We start from the raw sequence: 13,758 nt of genomic DNA, 5'->3' as shown, positions 1-13,758 counted from the left end.
GACAGAAGAGGGCAGGTACACGCCCACATGGAGCAAGGGACCGCGCAAAGACAAGCTTTCCTTCTGCCGACTGAATGACCCCTCCATGCTCTGGGGACACCCTCAGAGCCAAAGCACCCCACCTCAGAGCACTTGGCCAGCTGTGCAACCCTAACCTGGGGCTGCCCCTCTGGGACAGCTACAGAAGTGTCCCTAAGTAAGGCACTTGGCTGGCTCAGTTGGCGGAGCATGTGACTCTTGCTCTCAGGGTCATGAGTTCAAGCCCCATGTTGGGCATAGAGATTACTTAAAAAAAAAAAAAAAGAAAGAAAAAAAGAAAGTGTCCCTAAGTAACTATGGGGAGTTCATTACACCCCAAGAGCACATGCACCTGGTTGTCAGAGGTGCCTGGTGGCTGCTGGAATTCTGGGTGCTAGGCTTGTACCTTCCCGGGTGTGGTGAGAGTGGGGTGTCCTCATCTCGCAAGTGGCCCTGGGCCTCTCCTCGTTTGCCAAGTCAGCACAAGACAAGGCCCTTCCCAGCAGGGGCAACCCGTGACTTGTCCTATTTGAACTGGGGGAGGCCTCAGCCAGTGGTTGTCCCAAGGACGGGGCCCAGCCCACTGTCACTGACTGTGTACTATCACTCCTGAACCTCAGAACGTTCCAGTTATGAGGCCGGAAGCCCAGGAAGAGAGACCCACATCAGCATTTCCTGCTGCTGAGCCCTGCCCTGCTCATGGACGGAGACATCCTCCCTGGGTCTGGGATAAGCAGAGTCCACAGCCAGAAGGAAGAAGGGGGGGGCACCCTCTTGTGCAGTGGAGGCCTTCAGATTTAGCTTAGAGCCAGCACAGCATGCTTTCTGTCTGTGTCTCCCGTGGGAGCCCCCGCCAGCCCACCTGGCCTTGGCCACGGTGAGGGCTGTGACCCAGGTAGCATGTGCCGTCAGGTGTGAAGGTGTCCAGGCAGAAGCAAGGCAGGGGATGGGCCCCAGCCAGGTGTCCGCGGTGGGTGCGAGGCCCTGCAGGGGGCTGTGCGCTTTGTGACGCCAGTGCTGCGTTTTCTGCTTCTCATCATCCCACGACCAACCTTAAGATACCCCGTACCAGCAGCAGGGGTAGGATGAGACCAAGGGGTCCAGACTCCCTGCTGGTGGAGTGGGGCACATGGAGGACCCCAGAAGCCTGTCTGTGTCCCAAAGCCCAGCACCTGGGAAGGTGACCTTGTTTGCAAATAGGGTCTCTGCTGATGTGACTAAGGATCTTAGAAAGAGATCATCTTGGATTTAAGGTGAGCCCCAAATCCAATGTCAGGAATACTTGTAAGAGAGAGGAGGGAGCTGTGAGACACGCAGACCCAAGCGAGGACATGGAGATGACAGAGGCACAGACCGGGGATACTTAGCTCTGGGCCAAGGGCGCCGGCAGTCGCCAACAGCGGGAAGAGAGGCAGGGACAGGTATCTCCCAGAGCTGACCTCTTTGTCTTCGACTTCGGGTTTCTACAACTGGGAGAGAATTGATTTCTCTCTCTTTGTTCTTTTTTTTTTTTAAGATTTTACTTATTTATTTATTTTATAGAGAGGGAGAGAGAGAGAGGGAACACAAGCAGGGGTGGGGCAGAGGGAGAGGGAGAAGCAAGCTCTCCGCCGAGCACAGAGCCCAGATGTGGGGCTTAATCCCAGGACCCCAGGATCATGACCCGAGCTGAAGGTGGACACAGAACTAAGCCCCCCAGGCAGCCGGATTTCTCTTGTTTTTAAGCCTCGGGTTTGTGTCATTTGTGACGGCCGCCCCAGGCCCCTGGTGCAGTAGAGCAGGGAGACCTGAGCTGAGGCGGGAGGCCGTGTTTGCTTTCCTGACACTGGGTTTCGTAGGCCGATCTTAAAGTGGACATGTACTGCGTCAGGTCACACTTGCTGGGTGGATAGGGGCCCAGAAGGATGCCCTTTTGCCACAAAACACCCAAAGCCGTGAGGTGATGGACAGCTGGCTGGCTGCTGGCACGGTTGGCCTGGCCTTCAAAGTCACAGAGTGGGGACGCCTGGGTGGCTCTGTCGGTTGGGCATCCAACTCTTGGTTTCAGCTCAGGCCATGATCTCAGGGTCTTGAGATCAAGCCTCGTGTCAGGCTCTGAGCTGCACCGGGCTGTGGGGGGCCCGCTTGAGATTCCCTCTCCCTCTCCCTGCCCCTCCTGCTTGTGCTCGTGCTCGCGCTCTCTCTAAAATAAATAAATAAATCTTCAAAAAAAGTCAAAGAGTGTGTTTTTCAACAGGTAACTTGGGAAAACTGAAGGTCATGGGTGCTTCCTTTGGGGGAGGGGACAGGAAGCCTGATCTAGCAGCACCCTGTGGGGACAGCTGGATTTTCATAGATGGCTCCTTTAGCCCTCCCCTGGTTGGTGTTACCAGCTGCGTGGCTCCTAAAGCTGTTTGCTGATGACCGACAGCGCTCCGCAAGCCCCTTGGAGCTCCGTGGGGGTGAGTGTGAGGGGTCTGGAACACAAGCCATGGGGGGGGGGCGTCTCAATAGGCCTTGGCTCCTACGGTCCCAGAAGCCTCAACGACACCTGAGCCGTCAGGCATGGGAATAGGTGTTAAGTAGGCCCTTGACTGGGTGAGAGGCAGCAGGGCCCCCAGTCATGGTGGCAGTAGTGTGAACACGGGACGTTTGTGGCCGGCGTAGTGACAAGCGGAGGGGCCATCGTCGTCATCCAAGATGGAGCTCCAGCTGTCAGAGCAGCCAGGTTGGAAAAGGGGGCACAGACACCAAATCCTGTCCTGCGTGTGCTCACAGTACCGTCTGCTGAGAGGTGAACCATGTCTCCTAGAAGCTCCCATGTTGGAGTCGCTCAGAATGTGACCTTACTTGGGTCACTTCAGGTGGAATTAATTGAGTTCATACTGGTGTAGGGCAGACCCCATATCCAGTGTGACTGGTGTCCTTGTGGAAAGGGGAAATTTGGACAGAGGGAGAGAGGGGGGGCAGAGAGGGAGAGCTCGTGAGGAGACACAGGGAGAAGCCCGCCATGTCCAAGCCAAGCGGGGTCTGGGCCTTGTCTTCACCCACAGCCTCAGGAGGAACTGGCCCAGCCCGCACCTTGACGTCCAGCTTCCAGAGCTGGGAGAGAAGAAATCTCTGAACTCCTTTCTCTGCATTAGACCCCGGAATTTCTGGCATCTCAAGCCTGTTTTAACCCTGGCCCCAGAGTCCAGCTTTCAGGCTGTCGCTGTTCACGCTCGCCCGGCTGACCCAGATCGCCGGGCGCCCTGGGGGGCAGGTCCACTCTCTCCGAATTCGTCCCCCACATGTTCTGCAGATTTCTGCCGGCACAAGCCTACTTCCTGTGGTTCCCTGTTCTCCTGGTGGCTAAGCCTTCCCCGTTGGAGCGTGGCTTTATGTTGGGAACCGGACTCTCCCAGGTCTGGGGTGGGGGGGCAGGGGACTTTGAGGAAACAGACTTTTCTCCTACAAAGTAACTCCTTCGAGGGACGTCATTACAGTATCTTCAAGGGCAGGGACAACTTCATCCAATGGGGGAAGAGGGGCTGTGGAGGCTGGCCGGCAGCCCTCTGCCAACGAGGGGCAGAGGCCCCTAGCTTATGCCATTTACTGTGGTCCGGTCCCTGGACTCTACAGGTGCCACAGCAGCCCTCCTGCTCTCCCACAGATTTGGAAAGGTTGGAGATTCAGCTTCTGTGGTTGCTTTGCAACAAGCCAATCCAGCGGGCTGGCTTTGAGTTCAGCCTGACAGCTGTCAGAAGTAGGCTCCCCAGACTGGGCAGCTTCCTGCCTCCCCAAGAAGAGTGGTCAGGAGTTTGAGCCCATTACTTTCCTTCTCTAGTCGGTCTGTTTCATTCAAAACAGCAGCCCTGGAGGGGCGCCTGGGTGGCTCAGTGGGTTGAGCCGCTGCTTTTGGCTCGGGTCATGATCTCAGGGTCCTGGGATTGAGTCCCGCGTCAGGCTCCCTGCTGAGCAGAGAGCCTGCTTCCTCCTCTCTCTCTGCTGCCTCTCTGCCTACTTGTGATCTCTCTGTCAAATAAATAAATAAAATCTTTAAAAAAAAATAAAAATATAAAAAAACAGCAGCCCTGGAACACCTGGGTGGCTCTGTTGGTGAGCCACCCACTGCCTTCGGCTCAGGTCATGATTTCAGGGTCCTGGGATCAAATCCCGCATTGGGCTCCTTGCTTGGCAGGGAGTCTGCTTCTCTCTTTCTCTCTCTCTCTGACAAATAAATAAATATTAATAAATAAAATAAATAATAATAAATAAAAATAATAAATAAAAATCTTAAAAACAACAATACCAACAAAAAAACCCCCAGCCCTCCACAGAGTTCTTGAATTCCTCACGCTCAGCTGTTGTCCATGGCCGGGGACATGTTTGGTTCCCAGAGCCTGGCCTTCCCCAAGCAGGTCATTCCTGGTGACCAGGTGCCTAGGACTGCCTCATCCCTGTCCCTGCACGCTGCTCAGCTCCTCTGGTCACGTCGGGGCCAGCCCACCAGCCCCAGTTTTCTGGAAAGGTCATTGTCTGCAACCCTCTCCAAAGATTACGGGAAGCATCACTTGCGCAAGTGACCAGAGGGCTGGGTAGGCTCAGGTCTGGGACGGAGGAAGGATGGCCAGCTGGAGACAGAGAGTGTCCCCAGACACGGTGGCTGTGCTTCGGGCTCTGGGCTCCCCAGCTCTTGTTTTCTCCCTCACCATGCCTGCAGTGGGCTTGTGTCCTTACTTCGCATAGGCCAGGGACGCTGGAAAGAGACTCTGAGGTCTGCCCTTGCCCCTGGAAACACCGTTGTGACACGGATGTCCAATTCACGCGATGTAAGAAATGAGACTGTTAACGAGCACTTCATATTCTAGAAGGTGGCCTGTCCCCTGCCGAGGAGTCAGGCTGGTTAGGCAGGGCTGAGTGGACTCAGGACTGAGGTCTGGTGGTAGTCACGCCCTGAGGGCTTGTGTGTCTGGCAAGGTGTGGGAGTTAGGAGGAAGTGTGGGGTCTTTCTTATGGCTGCCTGTGTGTCTCATCAGGCTCTGGGACCCCCTCCCCGAACACACACGTGCTTGGGGGAATGCCAGGAGGCTTGGGAGGCCCACAGTCAGCACTGGAAGGGGGCGGTATGCCTGCCCAGCTCCAAGCCCTTCCTCAGAAAAGCCCTCCGCATCGGGGAGGTGGGCCCCCGCAACCTTTGGGCATTGCCCGGCCTCCAGAGGCTGCTGGGTGTGGGTCAGGGTCTGCTCATCTGAGTCCCCTGGCTTGGCCGCGGAGGGTTATCTGCTGGCCTGCGGCCTGCGCTCCCTGGGGATCTCCCCTCCTGCAGGAAGCTGTCTGCTGGCCCAGCTCTTTGGAAGGCGGTGAAATTGCTGCCTTATAAGGACTCGAGTCTGCACAGTTCCGGTCTCCCCCCCACTCCCGGGGGTCTCGCAGGCAGGCCCAGAGCCTGGGTGCGGGCCGGGTCTGCGCAAGGGGCCCCACCCCTTCCTCCTCCGGGCCAGGGTCCAGACCGGCGGACCTCTCCCTGGGAACGGAGGAAGTGAGCCAGGGCGGGACAGAGGTCTCGTCCGTGGGTTGGGCCAGTAGCAGGTGGGGGTGGGGGGCGGATAGCCCACCCCGCACAGGAGGACGCTTCCCGCTCCAAGCCGTCCGGCTCCGCAGAGGCCAGGCTCAGCCCGGACACCTGCCCTGGGAACAGACTCCCTGGGGGTCCGCGCCCTGTCCAGGCCTCGGGGCCGAGTTGGGTGGTGGCAAAGGACCCTGGCTGGGCACTGAGGGATGGAAGGGAAGACTGGGCCCTGTGGTCATCCGGTGCAGTCGGGGCGGCGGTCCTGACTCCTCAGGCCTCAGGGCCCCCCTCTGTCAAGGAAGGGGCTGCTGGCCCTGGGCAGCGGGTGACGTGCCGCAGGCCCTCAGGGCCCCCCACGGTGGACACGGTCCTGGAGGGGGTCCTGGGGAGCCCGGACACGAACCCCGGCGCCCAGAGCCGCCCGCCGCGCGTCTGCCGGCAGGGGGCGTCCTCGCGCCTGACTTTCTGCGCCCGCGCTCGACGGGCTCGTTCCCGCGCCGCCGGCCGCCGCCGGAGCGAACGTGCGCGTGCACGGCACCGCGAGCGTCTGTGCGTGCGCGCGCGCGGCGGCGGCGGCGGCGGGCCCTGAAAGCGGCGCTCGGAGCCCGAGGCGGCTCCGGCTGAGGCGGCCCCAGAGGCGGCGGCGACCCGCTCCCCGCTCCCCGCTGCCCGCTGCCCGCTCCCCGCTGCCCGCTGCCCGCTGCCCGCTGCCCGCTCCGCGCTGCCCGCTGCCCGCTCCGCGCTGCCCGCTCCGCGCCGCCCGCTGCCCGCTGCTCCTCCGGGCGCGCCCGCGCCGGCCGTTCCCCGGGGCCCGAAGATGCCGGCCGTGTCGAAGGGGGACGGGATGCGGGGTCTGGCGGTCTTCATCTCCGACATCCGCAACTGTGAGTGGCCGCGGCGCGAGACCCGGCCTGCGGCGGCGGGGGCCCGGGGCGGACCCGGACGGCGGGGGCCCGGGGCGCGGGGCGGGGCGGGATCCTGGCTGCGGACCCGGAGGGCGGGGGTCCGGGCGCGCAGGCCCGGGGGTGCGGGGTGTGGGGTGCGGGGGGGCGTCCCGGGCGCGGAGCTAGAGGGCGGGGGTGCGGGGGCGCTGGCCGGAGTGCGTGCTGGGGGATCTCGGGGGCGTAGGCTCGCGGTGCGGGGGTGCGGGGCGGGGTCCCCGGTGCGGACCCGGAGCGCAGGGGTCATGGGGCGCGGGGCGGGGCGCGGTCCCCGGTGCGGACCCGGGGGGCGGGGGTCCCGGGGCGCAGGCCGGAGTGCGGGGTGGGGATCTCGGAGGGGGGCGTAGGGTCGGGGTGTGGGGGTGCGGGGCGGGGTCCAGGATGCGGACCCGGAGGGCAGGGGTTCAGGCGCGCAGGCAGGGAGCGCGAGGGTCCCACTTGGGAACCTAGAGGGTCGGAGTCCAGGGACGTGGCTTGGCGTGTGGGGGTGCGGGGGTGTCTGGGTGCGGACCCGGAGGGCAGGGGTCAGGGGGCGCAGGCCGGAGCTGCGAGGGACCTGCAGGGCTCTGGGACGCAGGGTCGGGGTGGGACTGGGGCCTGCGGCTAAGGCAGCAGTGGGGCCGGAGTTGCGGGGTGCAGGGGGGGGCTGTGGCATCGGTGACCGGTTCCGACGAGGACCCCCCCCCATGATGTCATCCCCAGCAGTCTGCTGTCGTCTGGTGATGGAGCATTTAACCCAGCGTTTTCCAGAGCAGCACGGCTCTCCGCTGGGGAGTGGGGACAGCCCTGTCTTGCCGGGCTCTGGTGGCTCCCCCTGATTAAAGTGACCCATTCCCCGGGGGATCCAGACGCAGGGCAGTAGAGGGTGGCATGGCTTTGGGGCGACTGGCCTGGCCGCTGTGTGCGTTCTCGGGGACATGCGTGTCCCCTCACGGTGGGACAGCAGAAGCAGGCCAGGAGGCTGGTGGGGGCACCGCGGGTCCACCCAGAAACCTGGCTTTGGTCTGCAGAGGAGCTACGGTGCTCAGAGAACGCCGTCCTCGTTTTAAATTAGACACAAGCCAGTTTCCTACCTGGTGCTTTGCTGCTGCTGTGCGTCCCGTGGATAGTTGCCTGACTTCTCACCTCCGGGCCGGCGTGGTCTCGAGGAACGTCCCCGCACCGGCCGGTAGATGCTGCCCTGTGGGGCCTGCCCTTGACCCCTCCCCTGCTTAGACCGGAGGACCCAGACGCCCGGCTGGGTCTCCCCAAGACTGGGGACGCTCAGCTCTTCTGTCCCTCTCCGTGCCGTGTGAGAAACCGAGGTCCGCGTGGGGACCTCTGTCAGAGCCGAGCTTTCACACGGAGCTTTTCCTTCCCTTGCTGTTCCGCACGGTTAGGGTTAGGGCTGGGGTTAGGGCTAACCCCAACCCTCACCGCAGGGGAGCCCTTGGCCGGAGGGCTCGCAGCCCTACATTAGCAGGGATGTCAGTTCTCCCATTTTCGGAGGAAAATGCGGTGGGCAAGAGAGACACTGAGCTCGAACCCCGTCCTGGACAGCCAGTCACCTGCGTATGAGACGTGTGTCCTGTGCTAGGTGGCCATTGGAGTGGCCGGTGGGTGCCTGCCCCGCACGGAGGACTCTGCAGGGACTTGGCCACGGACCGTAGGGCAGACTTTCCCCAGCCCCACACTGTGGAGCTTGGGGCCCGGCCCTTGTCGAGCTGAGCTGCCCAGTGGCGGTGGAGAGCGGCCTCCCGGGCCTCTGGACAGTCACTGCCTCCGTGCGACAGCCACCCAAGTTGTGCAGACACTGTCGAGCGGGACACGGTCTGCTCCGGCGCAGGGCCAGGGAATAGACCCGCGCTCTCCCGGAGGAGCATCAGGAGGGAGGCGCGCCTCGCCCTCCTGGGGGGCAGGTCTCTGTTTATTATGGCCCCTTCCTCCGAAACACCTTTGCGACCGCGCTGTGCCCTGACCTGTGTCCCATCCGTCGTAGTGCTGCGCTCCTCCTTCCGGGCAGTGTCGTGGGCTTGGGGTGCTGTGCCCACGCTGCCCCGGAAGCCCCGTGAGGCGGGCTCCGCGCCCGTCTTGTTTGTCATGTCTGTCCTTACTGCTTGCAAAGGGTCCGGCATGAGACATGTGCCCAGGAGGAGCGTAGGCGAGCGAGCCAGAGAGGATGTCCCTGGAAGATGGTTTGTCTGACGGCACTGCAGGTGGAGGGGCCGAGACGTGCTCGTGGCCGGCCGCAGGGGTTAACCTTCGAGGCACGTGTGGGCCGGTGGCTGCGGGTGGTCTCGGAGAGCTAACCCTGGCCAGAGCCGGTCTGCATAACTCCGGTGGGGCAGGGAGAGCAGTCCCTGTGGCCCCCTTTCCTTGCCCACCTCTGATTTTGTGTGTGTAGTGGGTTCTTGGTATGATGTAGGCAGGCTCCATGCAGAGAGGTCACTGAGTTTGTGGCAGGGGTCTGGACCCTGACTGCTTCTCACCTGCTTCACGATCCAAAGCCGGGGGCCGCTGACCTCCAGGTTTCTCAGCTGATGAAGAGGGCGCATTCTGAGCGAGAGTGTCACTGAAGCCTGGTTCAGCTCTAAAACTGCGGCTCTCCTTAAATTGCTCCCTTTAAGGTCTTCAGGAGTGGCCGTGTGCCTCTGCACCTCATGTGAGTCGTTCACTTCGGGTGACTGGCTGGGAGCCTTCCTCCTCTTTTTTTTTTTTTTAAAGATTTTATTTATTTATTAGACAGACAGAGATCCCAAGTAGGCAGAGAGTGAGGCAGAGAGAGAGGGGAAGCAGGTCCCTGGTCAGCAGGGATGCTGAGGCAGATGCGGGACTCGATCCCAGGACCCCGAGATCATGACCTGAGCCGAAGGAGAGGCTTCACCCACTGAGCCACCCAGGCGCCCCTCACTTGACCCGTTTTGATTAACTTCAGCCGAGAGCCGCTGAATTTGGCTAATGTGAGTTTGGTGTATGGGAGTTAATGAACTCTTTCTTTCTGTCTGTTTTTAAATTGATATTTAAAATCCTAACCCTTTTATTTAGTCCCAATTTTTAAATAATTTTTTGTTTTGAAATAAATATAGATTCACAAGAAGTTGCAGAGAAACGGAGCGACAGGGAGGTCCCAGCACCCTTCACCCCACCTCTTCAGAGGGGTCTCTTGCATAACAGTACAGTTTCAACACCAGGAAACTGGCATTGCTACACTCCACAGGGCGTAGTCACATTTTATCAGTTTTACCTAACGGGTGTGTGTGGGTGTGTGTGGGTGGGTGTGGGTGGGTGTGGGTGGGTGTGGGTGGGTGGGCCTTTGTACTTTTATCACATTTAGCTTCACGCAAGCCCCACATGAATCGGAGGGAGAGCTGTCCCGTCATCCCAGAGCCCCTGTGTTGTTCCGTAGAGCCCGCCTACCCTTTCCCAGCTACTAGTCTGTTCTCCCAAGGAGGTTGTGTGACTGGTGTTGTGCGGTATGTGACCGGTCCAGGTGGGCTTTTCTCACTCTGCACAGTCCCCTGAAGCCCATCCAGGCGGCTGCATTGATGTTTATCATAGCCAAATGGTGGATTTTTAAAAAAAATTCTTTAAATTTTTAAAATTTATTTTATTTTATTTTTTTAAAGATTTTATTTATTTGTCAGAGAGGGAGAGAGAGAGTGCACAGGCGGGGAGAGCAGCAGGCTCGCCATCAGCAGAGAGCCGGATGCGGGGCTCTAGCGCAGGACTCTGGGATCCTGACCTGAGCCGCAGGCACATGTTTAACTGATGAGCCAATCCAGGCATCCCGGATTTTGTTCCTAAAGATTTATTTATTCGCGAGAGTGAGCGAGCAAGAGCACGAGCGCGGGTGTGCAGGCGTGTGCGTGTGCACACGAGCAGGAGGGAGCAGAGAGGGGTCAGGCAGGCTCCGCCCCCCGCCGGCTGCCTGCTGCGGGCACGGCGCCTTCTCAGTACCGAGATCGTGACCTGAGCTGAAACCTAGGGTCAGACCCTCAGCCGAGGCACCCAGCGCACCTCAAGGGATGAATTTAAAGAAAATGAGAGAACTGCTGACATTGGGAAGAGAAGAGCTCTTTGCTCTTCAGTTACTTTGGCACTTTTGTTTACATTCACACGTGTGCTTTGTTGGCAGACGGTCGTACAGAACTTAACGCGTGTCTTTGTGCGCCGCCATGGACGGGTCAGCGCTGTGACCGTGCTGAGAATGTAAAACCCTGCTGAAAACACCAGACTTGGAGTGGATTGCAGAGTAATCAAGACTGCAGTGAGAGAGAAGTGATAGGTCTTCATTCTTGTGAGACCCGTGGTGTAGCCAGTGGGCAGGAGATCGCCACTTACTCCTCTGCGCACGTGGTGGCGGGGGCTGTGCTGTGCAGATGAGTTGAGGCCTGTCCTCGGGCTTGGGCTTGGAGGCATTTGGATTCATCCCTCGGGGCACTCCCTCGAAGGAAGGGAGACGAGTGGAGAGATGTAATCAGCTGTTTGGCAAAAACCACATTTCCCGAGTTCTTGGAGAAAGCGTGTGGTGTCGCTGCAGGTGCAGCGACAGACTGGGGGAGTGTCCGTGCTCTGCTCGTTGTGTTGGGCACAAAACGGTGTCCTTTCTGTCTCTGGTAGCCTTGTTGGCCTTGGGCATCCCTTTGAATTGGTTTTCAGCATGACTAAAGTTTAAAACACTTATTTGTTTATGAAATTCCATTTGTTCCGAGTCACAAGTTGAACGTGGAGAAACTGAACATAAAAAATTGAAGTTCCGCTTAAGCATCAGTGTAGGAAGTGAAACGCGACGTTGGTACCTGATTTTCCTTAGTAATGATAGAGATCAGAGTCAGAGTTTGCCAGTCTGCTTTTTAACTTGTACAGTTCTTAAAAAAAGATTGATGGTCATTTTCGTCTTGACAGGACGTTTAAAAAATGCTGACTTTTTGAAAAAGAATGCTCTTCTTGCTTTTTCTTTTGCACTCTTCTGCATGATTGATATTCCTTGGAAACGGATTTAGGAAGTGTGTGGCAGAGCCGGAAGGGAGGGAGGGAGCGGCATGCCGGGAGGAGGAAGGAAGTCTTTGATCCAGGTTGAATTTTTCTGCCGAGGTGGGTGGTCACTGCTGCTCGGAAATACCTGTGTGTTCTTCCCCGTTTCCCTCCTGGCTCCTCTGGAGCGGGGACCCCGTTTCTTCCATGACAAGCTGGAGTGTTGTGTACGCGAGCTCTCATGCCGGGTACTTCACATCACTTCTCTTTTCTCTCTCTGTCTCTTTGTTAGAGACTTTATTTATTTATTTGACAGACGGAGATCACAAGTAGGCAGAGAGGCAGGCAGAGAGAGGTGGGGAAGCAGGCTCCCCGCCGAGCAGAGAGCCCGATGCGGGGCTGGATCCCAGGACCCTGCGATCATGACCTGAGCCGAAGGCAGAGGCTTAACCCACTGAGCCACCCCGGTACCCCGACTTCTCTTTCCTCTTAAAATGATTTTTGCTCTGTTGTTTTGGCGACAGCATGTGTCAGGATTTTGTAGTTGCAGAATTATTGGGAAGACTCTCTTTGGGAGATTAAGTAGCATCTCCTTGGCTTTTAAAAAATCGCAGAGCCAGAGCTGAGGGGTGGATTCAGGCGTGATGCCCCCCCCCCCCAGACAAGGGGCTCCCCGGTGGGAGCTCCTGAGTGGGCGGGGCTCGGAGCACCTTGGAATTCCTCAGGCCAGGGCTGTCTTCCCTTAGCACAAATTTCAAAGCTTATAAGACTCCCAGAACAAAAAGTGTTTTTGTGAGTCTTTGGTGAACTCATTTGGCGAAAATACAGCGACGAAGCTCTGTGTGGCCTCCCTCCTGTGCGAATGTGCACAAGTGCATCGTGCTTCTAGGCCAGTGACTGGGTCCTGTGCTTCCTCCTAGAGTCTGAGCCCTTCTGGATTCTGGGACGCATCGGGCCTTGGGTTTTGGGTAAGGGATGGCATCTGGACCTGTTATGTGAAATTTGTGAAGTTCAGAGAAATAGAATGTGTGGTCCCTGTTCCCCCGAAGAGCTTGCAGACAAACGACGAGTTCTGGCCAGTGGACGCATCCTTACTGAGCGCCGCCTGTATTCAGGACTCTGGATCGCAGAATTAGGGGAGTAAGCAGTTGTCCGGTAACAAGATGAATCCTTGCCCTGAAAGCACGTGGGGAGGTCCTAGAGGGCAGACGGAATAGCAGAGGAACACCAGGAGCTCCGGCACCTACAAAAGGTAGTTCTGAGTCAGACTTGGGAGTGTTTCGTATTTACCCTTGACCTTGTGGAATATTCTTCTTTTGTTGAAGTGTGTGTGGTCCGTTCCCTCCCTGGACCAGCAGGATGAGCTGAACGTGGGATAGCTAGATAGGAACGGTGCCCGGCTGTCCGCCTTCATGGTGCTCAGCGCCGGGCTCTGATGCTGAAACCGCAGGTGGGACGGGGCGCCTGGGGGCTCAGGGGGTTGAGCCTCTGCCCTTGGCTCAGGTCAATCTCAGGGTCCTGGGATCGAGCCCCGTGTTGGGCTCCTGGCTCGGGGGGGCCTGCTTCTCTCTCCGCCTGCGGCTCCCCATTTGTGCGCTCTCTCTCTCTGACAAATAAATAAATAAAATCCTTCAAAACAAAACAAAACACACGTTTGGGAGCTAGAGTGTTGGTGGTTTCTGCCCTCTTCCGTGCAGTGTGAAGTAGATTAGATAATTTTGCCCTCACCTTAACACGAGTGGTGCTCTTAAGTCACTAGAATGAACAGTTTTCACTGGGTCGTGTGATGTCTGAGATTTAGGTGATCCAACTGCGCTTATTGATTCTGGCATTGACCTTTTTAAACCTAACTGAGTTCGTGATGCAAGTTTACATGGTTGAAATGTCATGAGACGTTGTATGTGCCTCTTGCTTAGGCCCCGTTCAGGGCGGACGGGTTCCGGGGGGCGGTCCCGCAGGGAGGTGGGAGCTGAGGCTGAGCGATAAGATTCGCCCTCGCCCTCGCCCTCGCCCTCGCATGGAGGGCCGCATGCAGGGCCGAGAGGGTTCTTGGCGGTGCTTGGGGGCAATGGGCAGGGAGGAAGTGGCCTTGTTGGCCACTAGTCCTGGCCGGGAAGAAGGGCAAGGAGAGCGTGGGGGTGGCGGGGTGCGGGGTGCACGGGCCAGAGAGGGAGAGGCCAGTCCTCGCCGTGCCGGACTGTCGGGACTGCTTAGGAGATGCGGCCTGACCTTGTGACACTCGGGGTCCTTCCTGCCTTCACGCGCCACTTCCCGCCAGCAATTGGTTCTTCTTCCCTCACTGTTCTCGGCCAAGGG

At 58.7% G+C, this 13,758-nt stretch overlaps 1 protein-coding gene across 7 annotated transcripts in view; it reads left to right on the top strand.

Annotated features, from left to right (window-relative positions):
• Positions 1–6,281: 6,281 nt before the first annotated feature.
• The window catches only part of AP2A2 (adaptor related protein complex 2 subunit alpha 2), a 75,624-nt gene continuing 68,147 nt past the window's right edge, over positions 6,282–13,758 (top strand). For 2 of the 7 annotated variants that reach the window (XM_045066803.1, XM_045066800.1), the window contains exon 1: positions 6,286–6,432. In XM_045066803.1, coding sequence (XP_044922738.1) covers positions 6,366–6,432 — 67 coding nt within the window. In that variant the 5' untranslated portion in view covers positions 6,286–6,365. Of the gene's footprint in view, positions 6,433–13,758 lie in introns of all 7 variants that reach the window. The other 5 variants (XM_045066810.1, XM_045066807.1, XR_006602521.1 and 2 more) reach the window with 4 other exon arrangements.

The sequence above is a fragment of the Mustela putorius genome, unplaced genomic scaffold, assembly GCF_011764305.1.
Source record: "Mustela putorius furo isolate JIRA1106 unplaced genomic scaffold, ASM1176430v1.1 tig00000127_pilon_pilon_pilon, whole genome shotgun sequence".
Lineage (NCBI taxonomy): Eukaryota > Metazoa > Chordata > Mammalia > Carnivora > Mustelidae > Mustela > Mustela putorius.
This window is presented reverse-complemented; position numbering and strand designations above follow the sequence as displayed.